Below are 17,177 nucleotides of genomic sequence, written 5' to 3'. Positions count from 1 at the left end.
AAAAGAGTCATTTATTGGAATTTATCTTGCAAGTTCAGGAAGCTCCTCCTCCACGGAAAGGCACTGTGAGAGGGTGGTGCTGTCAAAGTGCTCCATTATCTCCAGAACAGTGCAATATCTTTTTCGGACTGTGCTTGACGGATGGAAAAGACCCTGCTGCACGTATTTATACATGGCCTGCGACGAGAGTACTGTGGCAAAGGACTCCATGCACTCGTCAAAGGATTGTTGCACCGTTGGAATGGGATCAAGGATGTTTGCCCAAATCAAGTTGAGCAGGTGGATTGCAAGCTCTATGTCCATGGTTGCCGGTGGATGGTTCAGAACTATATGCCTGATAAGATTCATCCCAAGACTTCGGTATGACGGATCTTCGTCTGTCATCGCATCCTCAATCATGGGAAGCATCGAGTGTACGTACTTCAAAGATGCCTGATGTGTTCTTTGGAAAAAGTGACACATGGCCCTGAGTATCCCCTGCTGCACAAAGGCATTTGGAGTTTCGTAGTCCGACAGAAGGGTCGGGAGAACAGAAAACAGCCCGTTGTACTCTCCCACAACCGAGATACCGAGTGAGGACCCCGTCCTTTGATGCCTGTCTTCGGACTCAAGGCCATCCATTAGAATGTCCAGTATCTCCTGGGGACCAACTATCCGGGAGATGCACCCCAGAGATTCGGTGGCATTCCTTCTCATTTCCTTATTCCAAGAGACCAGCGAGTCAACTAGTCCATAGGATATTCTCATCCACTCCCTCACGCCGATCTTTTCGCACTCCTCGGGAGAGTTCATGCATATTGTATGGAGAAGCGCCACTCCAGATGCAACAATCTTCTGCTCTTTGGACTTCAGAATCGGGAGGATGCTTGGGATAATCCCAGACGCTGGTCTGAACCTATGGCTGTTGTATATGCTGCATATTGCCTTAAGAACGAAGGGTAGGGTCTCCTGGTCATCTCCGTCTATGTTCTCCATCAGAATATTTCCACAGTAGGCCAGTTCCTTTGTACTCAGGATCTTTGCAAGACTTCCCATCGTCTTAAGGCCTCTAATCCGAGCATCCGGTGGAGGGCTTCTCAGGAGCTTGAGCGATTCGGAAATGAGCATCGACGTGTGTTTCTGGCCCAAAAACTCCTTGGATACCAGCGGGAGCACAAGTCCAACTGTGGTGTCGTCATGTGCAAGGGCATTGCATATGCTCCTGTAGTATCTTTCCACTTCAGACTCTCCAAATCCTAGCCTCGGGATCCTACTAAATATTCTCGAGGCCAGCCCCGCATTTGGAGGATCACTATAGTATTCTAGAATCTTTCTGGACACTCTGGGGTCGCTGCCCATTTTTGCGCAAATACTGGAGGCCAGGCCTGCACTTTCTCTTCCCTTTGGAGAAAAAAGAATGCATGATACCTGGTCAAAGTATTTCCAGGCGTCATCCGTGCCGACCTTGTCGCAGATTCTCTCGAAAACCTTGAGATCCGGAATTCCCTTTTCCTTGGAGGTCTTCAGTAGGCTAAACACTACCTCCGAGTGCTCCCTGCTGTCATGGCATAAATAAGACATGGCATTCAGCAGCGAGACAAATTCAATGCTTCCAGATTGTGAGGCCTCTTCCTTGAGAAGACAGAATATCTCGTCCATTTGGCCTGTCCTCAGTGGACCCACAAGCTTGAACACGTAGGACATTGCATTGGCTGCATCCATCCTTATAAATCTACTTCTATCCTTAACAAGCTTACTGAGAATCTTCAACACCGGCCCTACGTAGGACATGCGGCTTCTGCCAGAAAATTCGCAGATTTTTGTGGCGCACCTTATGCAGGTTCTTCTGCCCTCGCTGCTTCGGCTTCCTGCCAGAGATTCCAGAAGGGAGTTGACCTCCTCCATTCTAAAGTGGTCTATAAAGGTGCCTACCACGCTCCCAACCACTTCTCTTACATAGGGCTCCTTGCTTGTGAAGTCCCCTTCAATGCTGCTAACAGAGAAGCCAAATCCGCATCTATAAACCAGGGTAAGCACAGGCATGCACATCCTCTTAAGGGAGGGGAAATAGGAGTATGACCCCACCACAAACAGTATCTCCTTCACATACCTCACCTTTCCCATGTCCACACCGTCTAGAAGGGACAGGAGTAGTCCAACCACCTTCTCCTTACCTTTATCATCAAGCTCAAGACTCATTGCCATGAGAAGTACCTTCTCAAGCACGCGGTTCACCTCCTTTTTCCTCAGTATCCTAAGGCCTTCCATCCTCATCCTTTTCCCTCCATTCTTCACAAGCAGTATGCCCCTGTACACGTCGACTTCATCTCCACCCCTGTCCTCAAGCAAAGGCATGAAGAAGTCCTTCTCGTCGTCGGCAACATCAGGTAAATCCTCCACACTCAGTTCCCCGTTTCCAGCATATCCGTGAAAGTCATATCTCTTGTACCCTCTAGCAGGCAAGCACATGTTTATCTCTCTCAGAGACATCTCGGAGTACTCGGCGCTTCTCATCGAGTCTCTGTATTCCATGTCCCAAATTGCCCCAGGATCCATCCTAGTTCCGCTCCACAGGTCGTCTTCCACTCTGATGTACCCAAGCGGCGTCTGGTCCCACTTCAATCGCTTAGATTGCGTTGCCGTCCTTGGTGTAACCTCCCACCTGCTCACATTCCCCCGGGACGCATTTCTGTCCTCGTCCCATACAGACGCCTTTTTCGTCGATCTTCTCGAATCCTCACCCTTGTCCTCCATTCACAAGGATACAGATGCTTCAAAACAAATAGAAGACAGTTTATTTAGAACACCCAGTACTTTGGGGCCGATCGTACCTCTTCATTTCCTCAATCTGTTCAGTGGTAAAGTCTTCAAACAGAGGGCGAATGTCGCTCCCCATCGTATGTCCATCAACTATCCTCATAGACTCAGGAAACATAGTCTCTTCAAGATTACACATCCTTAGTATCTCCAGCGAGGTAACGGGAATGAAGGGATGCAAGAGAGTCCCCACCAGCCCAATAATACTAAACCCAAGGCAGAAGAAATGCCCCTTTCTATCCCTGCTCCGAACACCCTCCTGGATATACTCGTTTCCTCGCCTGCAAATCTCCATCACAACCTGCAGTGCCTCTCTCAGCTTTATCTCCTCCATCTTTGCTTTGTACTTGCAGTATAGCTCATTCACATCTTCAATGCACTTCTTGTCCCCGCTATCAAGCTCAAGTAACGATACCCTTGAGTTGCATTTGGACTGGATGTATTTCAGCACCCGGTTCACAAAATTTCCAAGGTTGTTGATCAAGTCTGCCGTGACAGACTGCCGGAAGTCTGAAAACGTGAAGTTCGAGTCCTTTGTCGACTCGGGACGTATTTTCAGCAGGTAGTATCTCCACATGCAGGACTTCCCAAGACCTCCTCCAACAAGATCCAGCCCAAAAATCCCATGTCTCCTGCTCTTCGAGAACTTCTCGTTTTCAAACTGCAGGTACTCCGTTGCAGATAGCCTTCTGACCACCGGATACTTCTCTCCAGTTGCATAGAGCATTGCAGGGAAGATCACCGTGTGGAATGCCACATTGTCCTTTCCCATAAACTGCACAAGCTCTGCATCCTTGCACCACTCCCCAAAATCCTCTCCAACAAGCTCCTTCAGAAACGTGAGGTATCCTATCGGTGCATCAAACCAGACATAGAAAACCTTTTCTTTGAACTTCTCCAGTGGAACAGGAACGCCCCAGTTAAACTTAAGGTCTCTTGTCATGCATCTTGGGTAGAACTCCATCGAAATCCACTGCCTGAATATGTTCTGTGCATTCTGGCTCCATAGGTGTCCATTTGTCCTATATAGCTCCTCAAGACTTGGCCTGAATGCCTCCAGGTCAAAAAACAGGTGCGTGGTTGCTCTTACAACAGGGGAAGAGCTGCATATCGAGCACCTTGGCGACAGAAGCTCGAGAGAGTTGTATGTATGTCCGCACGAATCGCACTGGTCGCCCCTTGCCCGCCCATCGCCACAGAACTTGCATTCCCCAACAATAAATCTGTCGGCAAGAAACAGCCCACAGTGCTCACAGTAGAACTGCTCAATCTCCACCTCACTGAAGTGCCCGTTGTCATACATCTTCATGAAAAGATCCTGCACCAGCCCTGTGTGGGTGGCCGAGGATGTAAAACCAAAGTAGTCAAAGTCAATGTTAAACCAGTCGTAGACCTGCTTGTGGAGTTTCCTGTTCTTCTCGCATATCTCCAAAGGAGTCACGCCCTGCGAGATGGCCTCCATCTCGATGGCCGTCCCATACTCGTCCGTTCCGCAGATGTACACAGAGACCTCTCCTTTCTTCTTGCAGTATCTGCTGTACACGTCTCCACTAAGGACACTCCCTATGATGTTTCCAAGGTGTGGCTGGTTGTTCACATAAGGTAAAGCGCTTGTTATGAACTTCTTCATTGGAGGGGTCTCGACAAATTTGCCATTAAAGCCTCCGACCCAGGAAAACAGAATCTGCCTGCTTATTGATATGAAAGTCTATCTTTAGGAATTGACAGGGATCTATCTTTGAACCTCCTTGATTGGGAACAAAGCCTGGGGATATTTAAAGAAGTAAAAGCAATACCCCAAGATGAAGTACGTTATCGTTTCCGGAGGAGTTATTTCTGGAGTTGGAAAGGGCATAGTCAGCAGCAGTATCGGCGCACTGCTGAAGTCGAGGGGCCATGTTGTGACACACTTTAAAATTGACCCATACCTGAACTACAATGCTGGAAGGATGCACCCATATGAGCATGGGGAGGTCTATGTCCTTGATGATGGACATGAGTGTGATATGGATTTTGGGAACTACGAAAGATTCAATGGGATAAAGCTCTCGGGTGCCAACAGTATACCCGGTGGGAGGCTACTTCATGATATTGTAAAATGCGAGCGGGAGGGGTCTTTTCTTGGGAAGACACTGCAGATCAACCCGCACATAATAGATGAGGTGATCAGGAGAATCAGGGCTGTTGCAGACACCCCTGTCGAGAGCTTCGGCGGCGGCCAGGCCGCAGTGCCAGACGTCGTCGTCGTCGAGCTCGGGGGAACCGTCGGCGAGTACGAGTCGTCGATATACACAGAGGCCCTGGCAAAGTTCCAGTACGTCGTCGGAAAGGCCAACTGTGCATTTGTGTCTGTGGACTACATCGTGGAGCTGGAGACCGGGGAGCAGAAGACAAAGGGCATCCAGATGGGGTGTAGGAACTTCAGGAGGTTTGGGCTCAACTACGACATCGTCATATGCAGGGGCCGGAGGGAGCCGAACATGGAGACCCGCAGGAAGATATCGACAAGCTGCTGGGTCAAGGAGGAGAATGTGCTGGGGCTTCCGAACCTCGAGTCTGTGTACCTTGCGCCGATGTTTCTTGAGAAGCACGGGATTGTCGAGGCCCTGAACAGGATTCTGGGGCTGGACGACAAGGGAATGGACCGGAGGATGCTGGACATATTCTCCATGGTTGGGAGGAGACACCGGGACGGGGTGCGGATTGGGATAGTTGGGAAGTACGCGCCGGAGTTTGACAGCTACACGTCTCTTGTGAATGCACTGAAGTTTTCCGGGGCGCACATCGGGGTGAATGTGGAGATTGTGTGGATTAACTCTGAGTCGTACTCTGTGTGTGACTTTGAGCGGTGCGACGGGGTTGTGATACCTGGGGGATTTGGGGCGCGGGGGATTTCTGGGAAGATTGAGGCGATCCGGCATGCGCGGGAGAACGGGGTTCCGCTTCTGGGGATCTGCCTCGGGTACCAGCTGTCTGTGATTGAGATGTGCAGGAACATTCTCGGGATGTCTGATGCATTTTCCGAGGAGTTCCAGCCCTCGGGGAAGAATCTTGTTGTCCGGTTTATCAGCGACGAGAACGGGGTGGTGGACAAGAGGCTGCGTGTCGGGGGATATGGGGTTGAGCTGCGTGACGGGCTGGTGAAGAAGCTGTATGGGGGCGTGGAGACTGTACGGGAGAGGCACCGGCACCGGTTTGAGGTGGCGCAGGAGAAGGTGCGCGGGCTTTTGCAGCACGGAGTGAGGTTTGTGGGGTTCAGCAGTGGAGGGAAGAAGATAAATGTTTTTGAGGTTGAATCGCACCCGTTTTTTGTTGGGGTGCAGTTCCACCCTGAGTTCAATGCAAGGCCTGACCGCCCACACCCTCTGATAACCGGGCTTGTGTCTGCATCGTACGAAAGATCGAAATGAATTCGGCTTTATTTATATGCATCTTTTATTTAGGAGCCATTTCTGGTTGCAGCGAAAATTTTTGCATTTCTGGGGATTCCAAAAAGTACCCATGGATGTCCGAAGAACAGCGTTGGAGCACCTGTTGGAGCTCTATGGAAAGTCCTCGGACGATGCCGAAAGGGCAGTCTTAAATGACTTCTTTCATCATCGAGATAGAATAATGCTGTTAGGTATGGGTCTGCCCAACTGAATGAGGCTTACTCTCGGGCATCTATCTCATTTTAATTTAAAACATTTAATTTCCCTCTATAAATAAGTAGGAGCACTCCCAAACAAATGGCATCCCACGAGATCCAGAAGGTATGGGCCGATGGATGCTTTGATATGTTCCATTATGGGCATGCAAACGCCCTGAGGCAATCGAAGGCGCTCGGAGATTACCTGATAGCTGGCGTCCACTCGTCACTCAGCATAAACCAAGAAAAGGGACTGCCGGTGATGGAGGATGAGGAGAGGTACGAGGTTGTGGAGGGATGTAGGTATGTGGACGAGGTGGTTAGGGACGCTCCGTTTGTCACACAGACAAGCATGATTAAGGAGTATGGAGTAAGCATAGTGGCGCATGGGAATGATATAGTACTCGACTCAAGCGGACAGGACTCATATTGCCAGGTCAGGAGAATGGGGATCTTCAGAGAAGTTGAAAGGACCTTCGGGATATCGACGACGGAGATAGTTGGCAGGATGATGCTGAAGAACAGAGGAAGCTGGCTGGATGGGGAAAATGGAGAGTCCAGCAAGGATTCCGGGTACCATGATAGGCTGCTTAGTCTATTTATGAGCTCCATGGGCAGGGAGAAGAGGGGGAAGGTTGTTTTTATGGACGGAAACTTTGACCTGTTCCATGCAGGGCATGTTGCGTCGCTGAGGATAGCAAGAGGAATGGGAGACTATTTGATTGTTGGGATACACGACGACGAGACCACAAAGGAGTACACTAGGAGCTATCCTGTGCTAAGCACGAAAGAAAGGATGCTCACACTGATGGCGTGTAGATACGTTGATGAGATTGTTGTATCGCCATATCTGGTTGGGAGCGAGTTTATTAAGAGGCATGGAATCGATGTTGTGGCGCCTTCTTTCGATTCAAAGGATCTATCGAGGTATGACGGGATTAAGGACGTAGTGGAGCACAGCTACGCCGAAAATAGGTTCAACTACCTCTCTGCAGAGCACATAGTCAACAGGATAATATCTAATTACCAAGACTATGCAAACAGGCAGAAGAAGAGAACAGGAAAATAAAGCTCGTTCTTTTCTGATGTAGCAGGAAGCTGCTTGTAGACTTTATGGCATAAGCTGAGCTAGTCAGCATTCCAAAAATTGTGGTGGGCACTACTGCCTGGCCATGGGAGTCTTCAGTAAAAGGCAAAAGACTCGTACTTATCGGCGAGGCGGCCAGGGGTGTGTGCTCAGAAAATTTATGATGCCCTGAAGATAGGACGAATTGTGTTGTGGACCCCCAAGGCTGTCTATGAAGAAAATGGCAGCAGCCGAGAGTATGGAGGCAGAGATATGCATCAACCGGGAGATTCCTCCTGGGCTGTTTCCTGCCGTCAAAGGCACAGACGATTTGATGGCAGAAGGGGATATAATGAGTTTATTGGAGAGCATCAAGAAGACAGAGGGAGGATCTGGGGAGGTGAGTGTTGAGGACAAGATGGACGAGATTTTCGCCAAGCTTGAGAAGAGCCAGGTGCTGCTTATTCAGGGAGACACTGGGTGCGGAAAGACGACAAAGATTCCAAAGTATCTTCTTAGGAAGTATGGAAAGATAGTCTGCTCGCAGCCCAGACGAATAGCCGCAGTGAGCATTGCAAAGAAGGTTGCAGTGGACATGAAGGGGAAGATAGGAGAAGATGTCGGGTATTCTATAAGATTTGACGACATGTCGAGTGGAAGAACAAGGCTCAAATATGTGACCGACGGGGTTCTTCTGAGAGAGATAAAGAACGACAAGCATCTTAAGAAGTACGATGTTGTGATTATTGACGAGGCACACGAAAGGAGCGTCAACATAGATATTCTTCTGGGATATCTGAAGTCGATTCTTTCTGAGAGGAAGGATCTCCGGGTGGTTATAATGAGCGCAACACTCAACTCCGAGAAGTTTGCATCTTTCTTCAGGTGCCAGACGGTCGAGATTCGCCACAGAATGTTTCCACTGGAGATATTTTTTCTGAAGAAGTCGGATGTCGCGGACTATGTGGACGAGGCGATGAAGACTGTGGTCCAGATCCACAGGGGCGAAGAGAGTGGAGACATCCTTGTGTTTCTGACTGGAAGGGACGAAATAAACAGCGGGCGTGAAATCCTCATGGAGGTTCTTGGAAACGACGCCGAGGTGTGCTGCATATACAGCACCCTCTCTCCTGAAGAGCAAGAGGCCGTCTTTAGGAAGACAAAGAAAAGAAAGATAGTCCTTGCAACGAATATTGCAGAGACGTCGATAACAATCGAGGGTGTGAGGTATGTTGTTGACAGCGGAAGGGCTAAGCAGATGAGGTACTCTGCATCCTTCGGGATGGACATACTGGAGGTGGTATGGATTTCGAAGGCACAGGCCAAGCAGAGGGCCGGAAGGGCGGGGAGGACGCAGGCTGGCAAAGTGTTCAGAATGTACTCGAAGGAGGAGTACCAGAAAATGGACGACAATACGACTCCCGAGATCTTCTGCTGCAACCTTGGGAAGATCGTGCTGGAGCTGAAGTCGATTGGGGTGGACGACATTGTGAACTTCAACCTCATAGACAAGCCGGATGCCTCAAACGTGAAGAAGGCTCTGGAGATGCTGTACTATCTCAGAGCCATAGGGGGCGACGGAAAGATAACATCTATTGGAGTCAAAGCATCCACAATTCCCCTGGATCCTGAGCTGGCGGTCTCGTTGATTGTGTCCTCTGAGCTTGGGTGCCTCGAGGATGTCTCGATTATAGCAGCGATGCTGAGTGTAGGGAATGTGTGGCTGGACGTCCCGAGGTACAGCCAGTCCTACAAGGCGTTTCTCGGTGCAAGGGCCGCACACTTCGATAAGAGGGGAGATCATTTCTTGCTTCTTAAGATATATCGGAGATGGGAGAAGACGGGGTTTAAGATATCACACCTGAAGAGATGGTTTCTGAATGTCAAGACGATGCTCCAGACTGTGAAGATAAAGAAGCAGCTGTGCTCCATGTTCAGGTCGCCGTGCAAGTCCGACGAGAGCGGGATTCTTCCGTCGCTATGTGCAGGATACTTCATGAATGTCGCCAAGCTTGTTGGGGAATCGTATGTCTCAATATTCAACGACACCCCCTGCTTCATTCACTACACCAGCTGTATGTCGAGACAGAATGCAAAGTACATTCTCTACCACACCCTGTGCAGGACTGGAAAGGAGTATGCAAGATACTGCGTGGGGGTGACCCTGGAAGATCTTCTGAAGGGAGCAAACCACATGTTTGCCAAGGTTCGGAAGACTGAGAAATAGATCCTGATTTATTGAGCACTCTGCAACGGCACACTCACAAAAACCTATTGAAAATCAGAAAAAGTATGATTGCAATCAATCGGTATGTCCTTCCTCTGAGCTGGTTCAGGGTTCTTGGGTTTGAACTCCTTCTGAGACACTCGACCTCTGCCCTCAGCCTCTGAATGTGCTCCTGGTCCGATGTGACTACCAGGTAGTTTGTCTCGTCGTCTCTCTCTGTGCTTCTTCTGTTGAAGTTGGATGAGCCCACGACTGTTGCAGCCATGCAGTGCTTGAATCCCCAGAGTCCTAGAAATTAGTGTTGTCTACTTACCTTTCAAGTGGAACGAATGCCCGTCCTCCTTTAGCTCGTGGATGGAAAGGGTCGGGACGGACTCGAGGGTTCTACGGAAGCTGTATGAGTAGATAGGGCCCACGAACCTTTCCACGAATCCGAACGAGTCGAAGGAGTTTTCGTCTGGACATGGTGCATACAGGGATATCTTTCTCCCGTTGAACATCTTAAGATAGCTGGATGGAAGGTTCAGATATCCCGTGGAGATGTGTATTTCGTCGAAATCCTGCAGAAACGAGCGTACTATGGATGGCTCTTTCTCTTCTTTGAACATCCCTATACATACGGGAAGACCGCGGAGTGGCGTTCTCCTGGCATCCAGGTGTCTGATTCCAAAGACTTTCGATTTGATCATATCTGCTAATTCCTCGCTCTGGACCTCAAGATATCTTGAAATTAAAATGCTTCACTTACCTGTCTACTCTACTTATCATGTATGAGTTGTCCATGTTTGCACCGGACAATATGACGATGTTGTCGAAGACTAGGGCCTTTGTGTGAAACACCCTGAGGAGTTCGTTCAGCCTTTTAGGAAGCAAGCTGGACGTGGAGAGGTCGACCAAGTGGAACATGAACTCCAGCCCCCTCCTTCTTATGGACTCCAGCCCTCTGCCGACGGTCCCTCTGTTTTTGTCAATGAGGATGACTGTTACAAGTCCCTTTCTCTTTCTTTCCTCAAGAATGTCGAGAATCTCTGCCATCCTCGTGCCCTCCCCAAAGAACAATGATGCAATGTATACCGATTCTGAAGCATGCAGAAGAAACTTAACCCTCTGGTAGAACTCGTCGCAGCTCTCCAGCCTCTTGAAGCCAGACACCCATACAGGATCCAGCTCCCTTAGTCTTTCGGCAAGACTGTCCATCTCCATCCTCCCGATTTTCCTGACGAGAGAAAACCCTCAAAGGAGTCGAAAAGGAGTAGAGCTAAGGCGACCGCGCCTTGCGCAGATTCTAATAGGTCGAGACCAGGAGGTAGCTCTATTGGAATCCACAGAAAATAATATGGGCTGAGGCCAGGAGTCTGTGGCCACATTGATTCTTGAAATCTTTTTAGAATACCCATAGTACTGGGAGCCTATGAGAGATCTCGAAACATCTAAGAGCTACAAAGTAGATAAGAAGACTAACGAAGATGAGGAAGAGTATGAGGAAATGAGAGACAGGACTAAGAAAAACAAGCCAGAAGGAAAGAGGAAAAACATCAACAACGAGATTCTTGGAGCGCTGATATACAGAAAGATTCTAAGAGACTACGGGATAAAGCAAAAGAAAACCAACAAGAATAGCAAGCCAACGAAGTCAAGGGATGTCATCTATCTTGTAGTGATTGTTTTTGTGATTGCATATGTGATATATAAAGTGATCAGCTCGGGAGACAGATACAGCGAGCAGCCCGATAAGGGGAGGGAGGAGAAGACAGAGAGCGGAGAAAGGCCCTCGTTCCAAGAGGGATCGTCATTTGAGAATGTTTCCTATTTTGGAAAGGAGGATTTGATGATACACGTGATTTCGCAGGTGACTAAGATAGTCAACCTCCTGAGGACCACTCCGGAAAAGGACCTTCACAAGAGTATAGAAACAACACAGAGGAACTTCTTGTTCCACGGACCTCCCGGGACGGGCAAGACCCTTTTCATGAAGAAGCTGATATATCTTGTGGACTTGAACATTAAGTTCCTGAAGATGAGAAACGAGATGGGGGAGGAGGAGTTTGAAAGGATGGACCACAACGAGAAGCTTATCAGGGCCAAGGAGATGGAGTCGCTTACCAGGATCACCTTTGTGACGCCGTCCTCGCTGAACAACAAATATGTTGGAGAGACAGAAAAGAACATCCGCAGCTTGTTTCAAAGTGCAAACGATGGCAAGTACTGGGCCAGCTTTGTGTTCATTGATGAGGTGGATGTGTTTTTCTCCAAAAGGTCTGACAGATCGCAAGACTACACGCTGAAGGCGCAGACGGAGTTTCTGAATACGATTGGGGGAGCATGCGACAAGGTGAACAGCACTGTGTTTCTCTTTGGAGCCACTAACCTGTACGACACCCTTGACGATGCCTTTAAGCGCAGGTTCTCTGGGGTTTATGAGTTTTCCCCGCCAAGTGATGAGGAGAGGCTCGAGATTCTTGAGCAATACCTCGGGGACTGTAAGAAGGAAATAACAAGCAGATACGCTGACCTAGTCAGACTTACCAGCGGGATGGTGCAGTCTAGGATTGTAGACATCCTGAAGAAGATATCGTTCTCAAACGACGGGAGTATGGAGGGGATTGACTGGAAGGATTTGAGGAAGGCTTTTGAGGATGCAGATCCGAAGAAGAAGGGAACAGATGGAAGCGACGTTAACGTGGTGGAGTCCCTGAAGAAGTTCTATTTCCTGGAGCCAAAGCCAAAGCCAAAGAAGAGGGACATTGAGATATTGATTAGTGAACGATAAAGATTACAATGAGCTTAGATGTTTATATATTTCCTGTCAGCTGTCCTCTTTACATGTAATAATGAGGTCTTGATATGCTTATTCCCACCTCCTCAAGGGCCTTTTCAAGATCCACCAGCTGGAAGGTGGGCTTTTTTTCCTTTGCAAATCGCTTGTCCTTCTGTGCAGCCTTCTGGTTTATCCTGTGATATTGGAAAGAGGAAACAGCGATGTCTGTCACAAACTTATGAGCCAGGAGGGAAACGAGCTTCTTCACACTCTGGTCGGAAGTAACCACGCCGGCTTTTTCCATGAAGTAGTCTGTCACCGACTCTGGGAGTAGCGGGGTGTAGCTGTCGAGATTCTGCTTGAGCTCGTTGAACTCTTCCTCCTTCATGGGGTTGTGCAGGTGCTGTTTTATATTGCCCTCGATGGGTGGACAGAGTGTGTGAGAACAAATGCCAAGACGCATAAAGCAGAAGGGAAAAAATTGCCCATGAGTGAGGAGTACCAGTACCAGGACACGGAGTACCACTCCGAGAGCATCTCGATATCCGAGCTGAAAAATGGGGGAATTCTGGCTGTGGACATAGCAAAGCTGATAGAAGCTGGGTTTACAACGGTCGAATCGCTAGCATTTGCTCCGAAGAGACAGCTTCTCTCGATAAAGGGATTTTCCGACATCAAGGTGGATAAGCTCATCAAGGAAGCAGCAAAGCTAGTTCCGATGGGATTTACAACGGCGTCTGCATACCACCAAAGAAGGTCGGAGCTTGTCTACCTCACTACTGGGTCTTCCGAGGTTGACAAGCTGCTGAGCGGCGGGTTCGAGTCTGGGAGCATAACAGAGATATTCGGGGAATTCCGCACCGGAAAGACACAGCTGTGCCATACGGTTGCAGTGACGTGCCAGCTCCCTCCAGAGCAGGGTGGCGGAGGAGGAAAAGCCATGTACATAGACACGGAGGGAACGTTCAGGTCTGAGAGGCTGGTTCCAATAGCAGAGCGATTTGGGCTGGATCCAAACGAAGTCATGGACAATATATCGTATGCCCGTGCCTACAACTCCGACCACCAGTCCCAGCTCCTGATCAAGGCATCTGCAATGATGTCTGAGTCAAAGTACTCTGTCCTTATAATTGACTCCGCAACTGCACTCTACAGAACAGACTTCAGTGGAAGGGGAGAGCTTGGAGCCAGGCAGCTGCATCTGGCAAAGTATCTCCGCAGCCTTGTCAATCTTGCCGAGACGTTCCGCATTGCTGTCATCATCACCAACCAGGTGGTTTCAAATGTAGACGGAGCAGTTGGCATGTTCACAGGAGATATCAAGAAGCCAATAGGAGGAAACATCATGGCACATGCAAGCACAACAAGGCTGTATCTGCGTAAGGGAAGGGGGGAGACAAGGATATGCAAGATATACGACTCTCCATGCCTTCCCGAATCCGAAGCTGTTTTTGCAATCACTGAGCAGGGCATCAATGATCCTGACGAATGAGGCAAAGAAAGCCAAGGACAACTAAATCAGTTTAACTAAAGTCGATGCATCCTAACAATTTTCTTTATCTTTTGTGCACGGGCGGTTTGCACAGGCTGCCAGAATGGATCTGTTTATGGTTATACCAGAAGAACAGCATTTACGCATCCATCGTTCTCCGGATTGTTTGTTATTTGGGCGTATTTGCCCCATATGATCTTCCCAGAGCCATTGACAAGTCCGAGAGGACCGACATCCACTTCTATAACAGTCCCTTTGCTCAATATCCCAAGCCCTGTATATACCTCAGAGTGGGGGTTCTTCTTCAGTCCTATTATCTTGAGATTGAATGTGGAGTTCAGCTCCGGATGGCTTACATGTGCAGTCTTAAATCTCATTGCCATGGGCCTTATGAACCTTTCGTACTTAGGAGGCTTTCGGGTAAAGTCGCTCCCGACAAAACACGGCTTGGTGACCATCCTCTTCCAGTGCTTCGACCTGCGCTTTCCGCTTGCAACAACCCCAAACACTTCCTTCTCAGGGAGAGGATGGATCTTCGGTAGTGGAACAGAGTACTTCGATCCCTTTTCCTGCCTCTGCTGCTTGATCTTGTCGTTGATGTCCCGGGCCCTCTCCTGCATCTCTCTATCAAGTAGGAAGTGTGGCAGAGGATTATCCTCCACACTAACCTCCATGCCCTTCTTCTTGGACTCCTTCATCTTCAGATCCTTCTTCAGCTGGATCTTTGCTGCATGCTGCTTCTTGGCAAACAGCTTTGCCTTCAGCCCAAAGAGCCTCTTGGCTGTCTTTGCCACCAGCTTCTCGTTTCTTCTTTCTTTCTTGTATTTCCTGAGCTCGTGGTCCAGGCGCCTGCCATACTTCTTTATGTGCCTTTCCACAAAGTCATTCTGAGGCATTTTGCAGGGGAGAAAATTTTAGCAATTTTGTGTCCTATAGAAAAGGCTCTTCCGCTGTCTTGCACCAAGAGTGCATGACCTGCTGAAAATCTATCCATGTTTCCTTGCGTTTCTCTATCCGAGGGAATATTTAAATGAAGACCTGGGCTTGAGGGGGATGCATATCGAGACATGGGGCATGTACTTTCCAGAGGAGGAGCTCACTGCATTCAATGAGCTTGTGCAGGTAATACTCGAGACAAAGAAGAAGCTGCAGAGCATTCTACTTGGTGACAGGTTGGGCCGGGTGCTGGAGACCAGAGTCTACCATATATCTGCACAGTCTCTCGAGAAGCTTGTTGAAAAGAATCTTCTGGACACGAATGCAGGGAACCTACTCCTGTGCATTTCGTGTGCTGTCTCCGAGCTGCTTTATGACAGCGGGCATCTCTCAATAAAGATTAGCACCAGGGTTGAGACGCTACGTGACCAGGGCGGCTTCGGGGACATTGATAGAGCCAACCTAGGAAAGCTTGTTTTCATGACGGGCACTGTTTGCAGAGTAGGGTTCAGAAGAGTTGTTAGCACCAAGATGTTTTTTGAATGCTCGAAGTGTGGGGAGACAGTATGTGTGGATGTCAAGAACAATGTCTACAGGCCTCCTAGAACGTGTAGGGGCTCCTGCAACTCCAGAAGCTTTGCTCCCGTACGGAACCACCCGGAAGTGGAATACAGGGATGTCCAGGAAATCAAGATACAGGAGCTTTACGGAGGATCCGAAGGAGACGGAAACGGAATCCCAAAGGCTGTGGACTGCATCCTTTATGACGAGTTTGCAGGGACCCTAGCTCCTGGCGACATTGTGGAAATTGTTGGAGTTCTTGGAGTTGAGTTGGAAAATGACAACCTCTACAAACTGACTGTCCACATAAACAACCTGCAGATAGTCAAGAACAAGAACTTCTTTGTGGAGGATGTTGAGTACCAGAGTAGAGACTTCGCTGAGTTCAGGAAGATAGCAGGGGCGGGAAACACGCTGGCCTCGCTTGTCTGCTCGCTTTATTCAGCAGTGTATGGAAATGAGCTGATAAAAGTCGGGCTGGTCCTTTCTCTGTTTGGAGGAACCAAGAAGAGTGCTGGACAACACAGTATCAGGTCTGAAACACATGTCCTTATAGTTGGGGACCCAGGGCTTGGAAAAAGCAGGTTGCTGCTGAGCACATGCGGGATTCTTCCGAAAAGTAGCTATGTGAGCGGGAGCTTTACCACGACGGCAGGGCTGACGGTATCCCTAACACACGACCCTGTCTCCGGAGAGTACATGGCAGATGCAGGGGCCCTTGTGGTAGCAGACAACGGGATATGTTGCCTGGACGAGTTTGACAAGATAGACGACCATGCTGCCTTGTTTGAAGCGATGGAGGATCAGAAAGTAAGCATAGCGAAGGGCGGGGTTATTTGTAGTGTTCCGACGAGGGCCACGGTGATAGCAGCAACCAACCCAAGGCACGGGCATTTCGACCGAGGCAAGACAATGGCGGAAAACATACGGTTTGATCCTGGGCTTCTGTCGAGGTTTGACCTTATCTTCCTTCTTCTGGATGACCTTTCTGAAAAGGAAAGCTACATGATATCTGGACAAATTCTGAAGAAAAGACGGACGCTCTCTCCAGGAGAAGGTGGATTTGACGACGTTGTGGAGACGGTTAGGAGGGATATGTTTGTCGAGGACATCAGAAGTGGGGGATGTGTATATCCCATGGACATCGTGAGGAAGTACATTTCCTATGCCCGTGCAAATGTGTTTCCTGTCCTTAGCAAGTCGGCAAGTGAGGCCATAAAGGAATACTATGTGGGCATGAGAAGTCGGGGAGGGGTTTCGACAAGGGATCTGGAATCGCTTGTTAGGTTGACTGAGGCAAGAGCCAAGGTCGAGCTTCGGAGTATAGCAACAAAGGCAGATGCAATGTTCTGTATTGAGCTCCATAAGAGAACGTTTGTTTCTAAGGAAGGGGTGGCGAGGAATAAGAAGAGCAAGGATCTTACCGAGGCACTCAGGGAATATGGCAGGAAGAAAAAGGGGTGTCTTGTTAGTGGCGAAGAGCTATGCAGGCTAATAGCAACCCTCGATTCTAGCAGGCCGGCCAGCGAATTTGTGGATGCATTGAACCACAGTGGGCTGATTATCAAGAAGGGGGCAGGGATGTATAAGATAGTTGTGTAGCCATTTGCAGGGCGGTTCCCCTGGAACGCCTTTTGCAATGGCAGCGGATTGGCGGCTCAAGAGTTGTGGAATTGCAGTATAATCTGGTGAAGGACCTGGACTCAGGTTGTT

The 17,177-nt window shown here is 49.1% G+C and overlaps 11 protein-coding genes across 11 annotated transcripts, besides 2 other annotated features; 6 read left to right on the top strand and 5 right to left on the bottom strand.

The window, feature by feature from the left end:
* Positions 1–21: 21 nt before the first annotated feature.
* On the bottom strand, positions 22–2,733 carry ECU11_0900 (uncharacterized protein; the record flags this gene model as incomplete). Its single annotated transcript, NM_001042229.1, has 1 exon — positions 22–2,733. The coding sequence occupies one exon, from the start codon at positions 2,731–2,733 to the stop codon at positions 22–24; it is 2,712 nt and encodes a 903-aa protein (NP_586396.1).
* Positions 2,734–2,773: 40 nt separating this feature from the next.
* Positions 2,774–4,426, bottom strand: ECU11_0890 (methionine--tRNA ligase MES1; the record flags this gene model as incomplete). Its single annotated transcript, NM_001042228.1, has 1 exon — positions 2,774–4,426. The coding sequence occupies one exon, from the start codon at positions 4,424–4,426 to the stop codon at positions 2,774–2,776; it is 1,653 nt and encodes a 550-aa protein (NP_586395.1).
* A 172-nt stretch (positions 4,427–4,598) lies between these two features.
* ECU11_0880 (CTP synthase) lies at positions 4,599–6,206 on the top strand (the record flags this gene model as incomplete). Its single annotated transcript, NM_001042227.1, has 1 exon — positions 4,599–6,206. The coding sequence occupies one exon, from the start codon at positions 4,599–4,601 to the stop codon at positions 6,204–6,206; it is 1,608 nt and encodes a 535-aa protein (NP_586394.1).
* Positions 6,207–6,297: 91 nt separating this feature from the next.
* Positions 6,298–6,467: a sequence feature.
* A 57-nt stretch (positions 6,468–6,524) lies between these two features.
* On the top strand, positions 6,525–7,493 carry ECU11_0870 (ethanolamine-phosphate cytidylyltransferase; the record flags this gene model as incomplete). Its single annotated transcript, NM_001042226.1, has 1 exon — positions 6,525–7,493. One exon carries the CDS (start codon positions 6,525–6,527, stop codon positions 7,491–7,493), a length of 969 nt encoding a protein of 322 aa, NP_586393.1.
* Positions 7,494–7,546: 53 nt separating this feature from the next.
* Positions 7,547–7,648: a sequence feature.
* Positions 7,649–7,722: 74 nt separating this feature from the next.
* Positions 7,723–9,717, top strand: ECU11_0860 (uncharacterized protein; the record flags this gene model as incomplete). The annotated part of the gene is made up of 1 exon (NM_001042225.1): positions 7,723–9,717. One exon carries the CDS (start codon positions 7,723–7,725, stop codon positions 9,715–9,717), a length of 1,995 nt encoding a protein of 664 aa, NP_586392.1.
* Positions 9,718–9,751: 34 nt separating this feature from the next.
* Positions 9,752–10,920, bottom strand: ECU11_0850 (uncharacterized protein; the record flags this gene model as incomplete). The annotated part of the gene is made up of 3 exons (NM_001415284.1): positions 9,752–10,005; positions 10,031–10,440; positions 10,466–10,920. 3 exons carry the CDS (start codon positions 10,918–10,920, stop codon positions 9,752–9,754), a joined length of 1,119 nt encoding a protein of 372 aa, NP_001402250.1.
* A 208-nt stretch (positions 10,921–11,128) lies between these two features.
* Positions 11,129–12,487, top strand: ECU11_0840 (AAA family ATPase; the record flags this gene model as incomplete). Its single annotated transcript, NM_001042223.1, has 1 exon — positions 11,129–12,487. One exon carries the CDS (start codon positions 11,129–11,131, stop codon positions 12,485–12,487), a length of 1,359 nt encoding a protein of 452 aa, NP_586390.1.
* Positions 12,488–12,536: 49 nt separating this feature from the next.
* ECU11_0830 (Taf10p-like protein) lies at positions 12,537–12,863 on the bottom strand (the record flags this gene model as incomplete). Its single annotated transcript, NM_001042222.2, has 1 exon — positions 12,537–12,863. One exon carries the CDS (start codon positions 12,861–12,863, stop codon positions 12,537–12,539), a length of 327 nt encoding a protein of 108 aa, NP_586389.2.
* Positions 12,864–12,962: 99 nt separating this feature from the next.
* ECU11_0820 (uncharacterized protein) lies at positions 12,963–13,967 on the top strand (the record flags this gene model as incomplete). The annotated part of the gene is made up of 1 exon (NM_001042221.1): positions 12,963–13,967. The coding sequence occupies one exon, from the start codon at positions 12,963–12,965 to the stop codon at positions 13,965–13,967; it is 1,005 nt and encodes a 334-aa protein (NP_586388.1).
* A 119-nt stretch (positions 13,968–14,086) lies between these two features.
* Positions 14,087–14,863, bottom strand: ECU11_0810 (ribosome biogenesis protein NSA2; the record flags this gene model as incomplete). The annotated part of the gene is made up of 1 exon (NM_001042220.1): positions 14,087–14,863. One exon carries the CDS (start codon positions 14,861–14,863, stop codon positions 14,087–14,089), a length of 777 nt encoding a protein of 258 aa, NP_586387.1.
* A 157-nt stretch (positions 14,864–15,020) lies between these two features.
* ECU11_0800 (uncharacterized protein) lies at positions 15,021–17,066 on the top strand (the record flags this gene model as incomplete). The annotated part of the gene is made up of 1 exon (NM_001042219.1): positions 15,021–17,066. One exon carries the CDS (start codon positions 15,021–15,023, stop codon positions 17,064–17,066), a length of 2,046 nt encoding a protein of 681 aa, NP_586386.1.
* Between the last annotated feature and the right edge of the window lie 111 nt (positions 17,067–17,177).

Source organism: Encephalitozoon cuniculi, chromosome XI, assembly GCF_000091225.2.
Source record: "Encephalitozoon cuniculi GB-M1 chromosome XI, complete sequence".
NCBI classification, from domain to species: domain Eukaryota; kingdom Fungi; phylum Microsporidia; family Unikaryonidae; genus Encephalitozoon; species Encephalitozoon cuniculi.
Note: the sequence above shows the minus strand (reverse complement) of the source record. Positions and strands in the feature narration are given on the sequence as shown.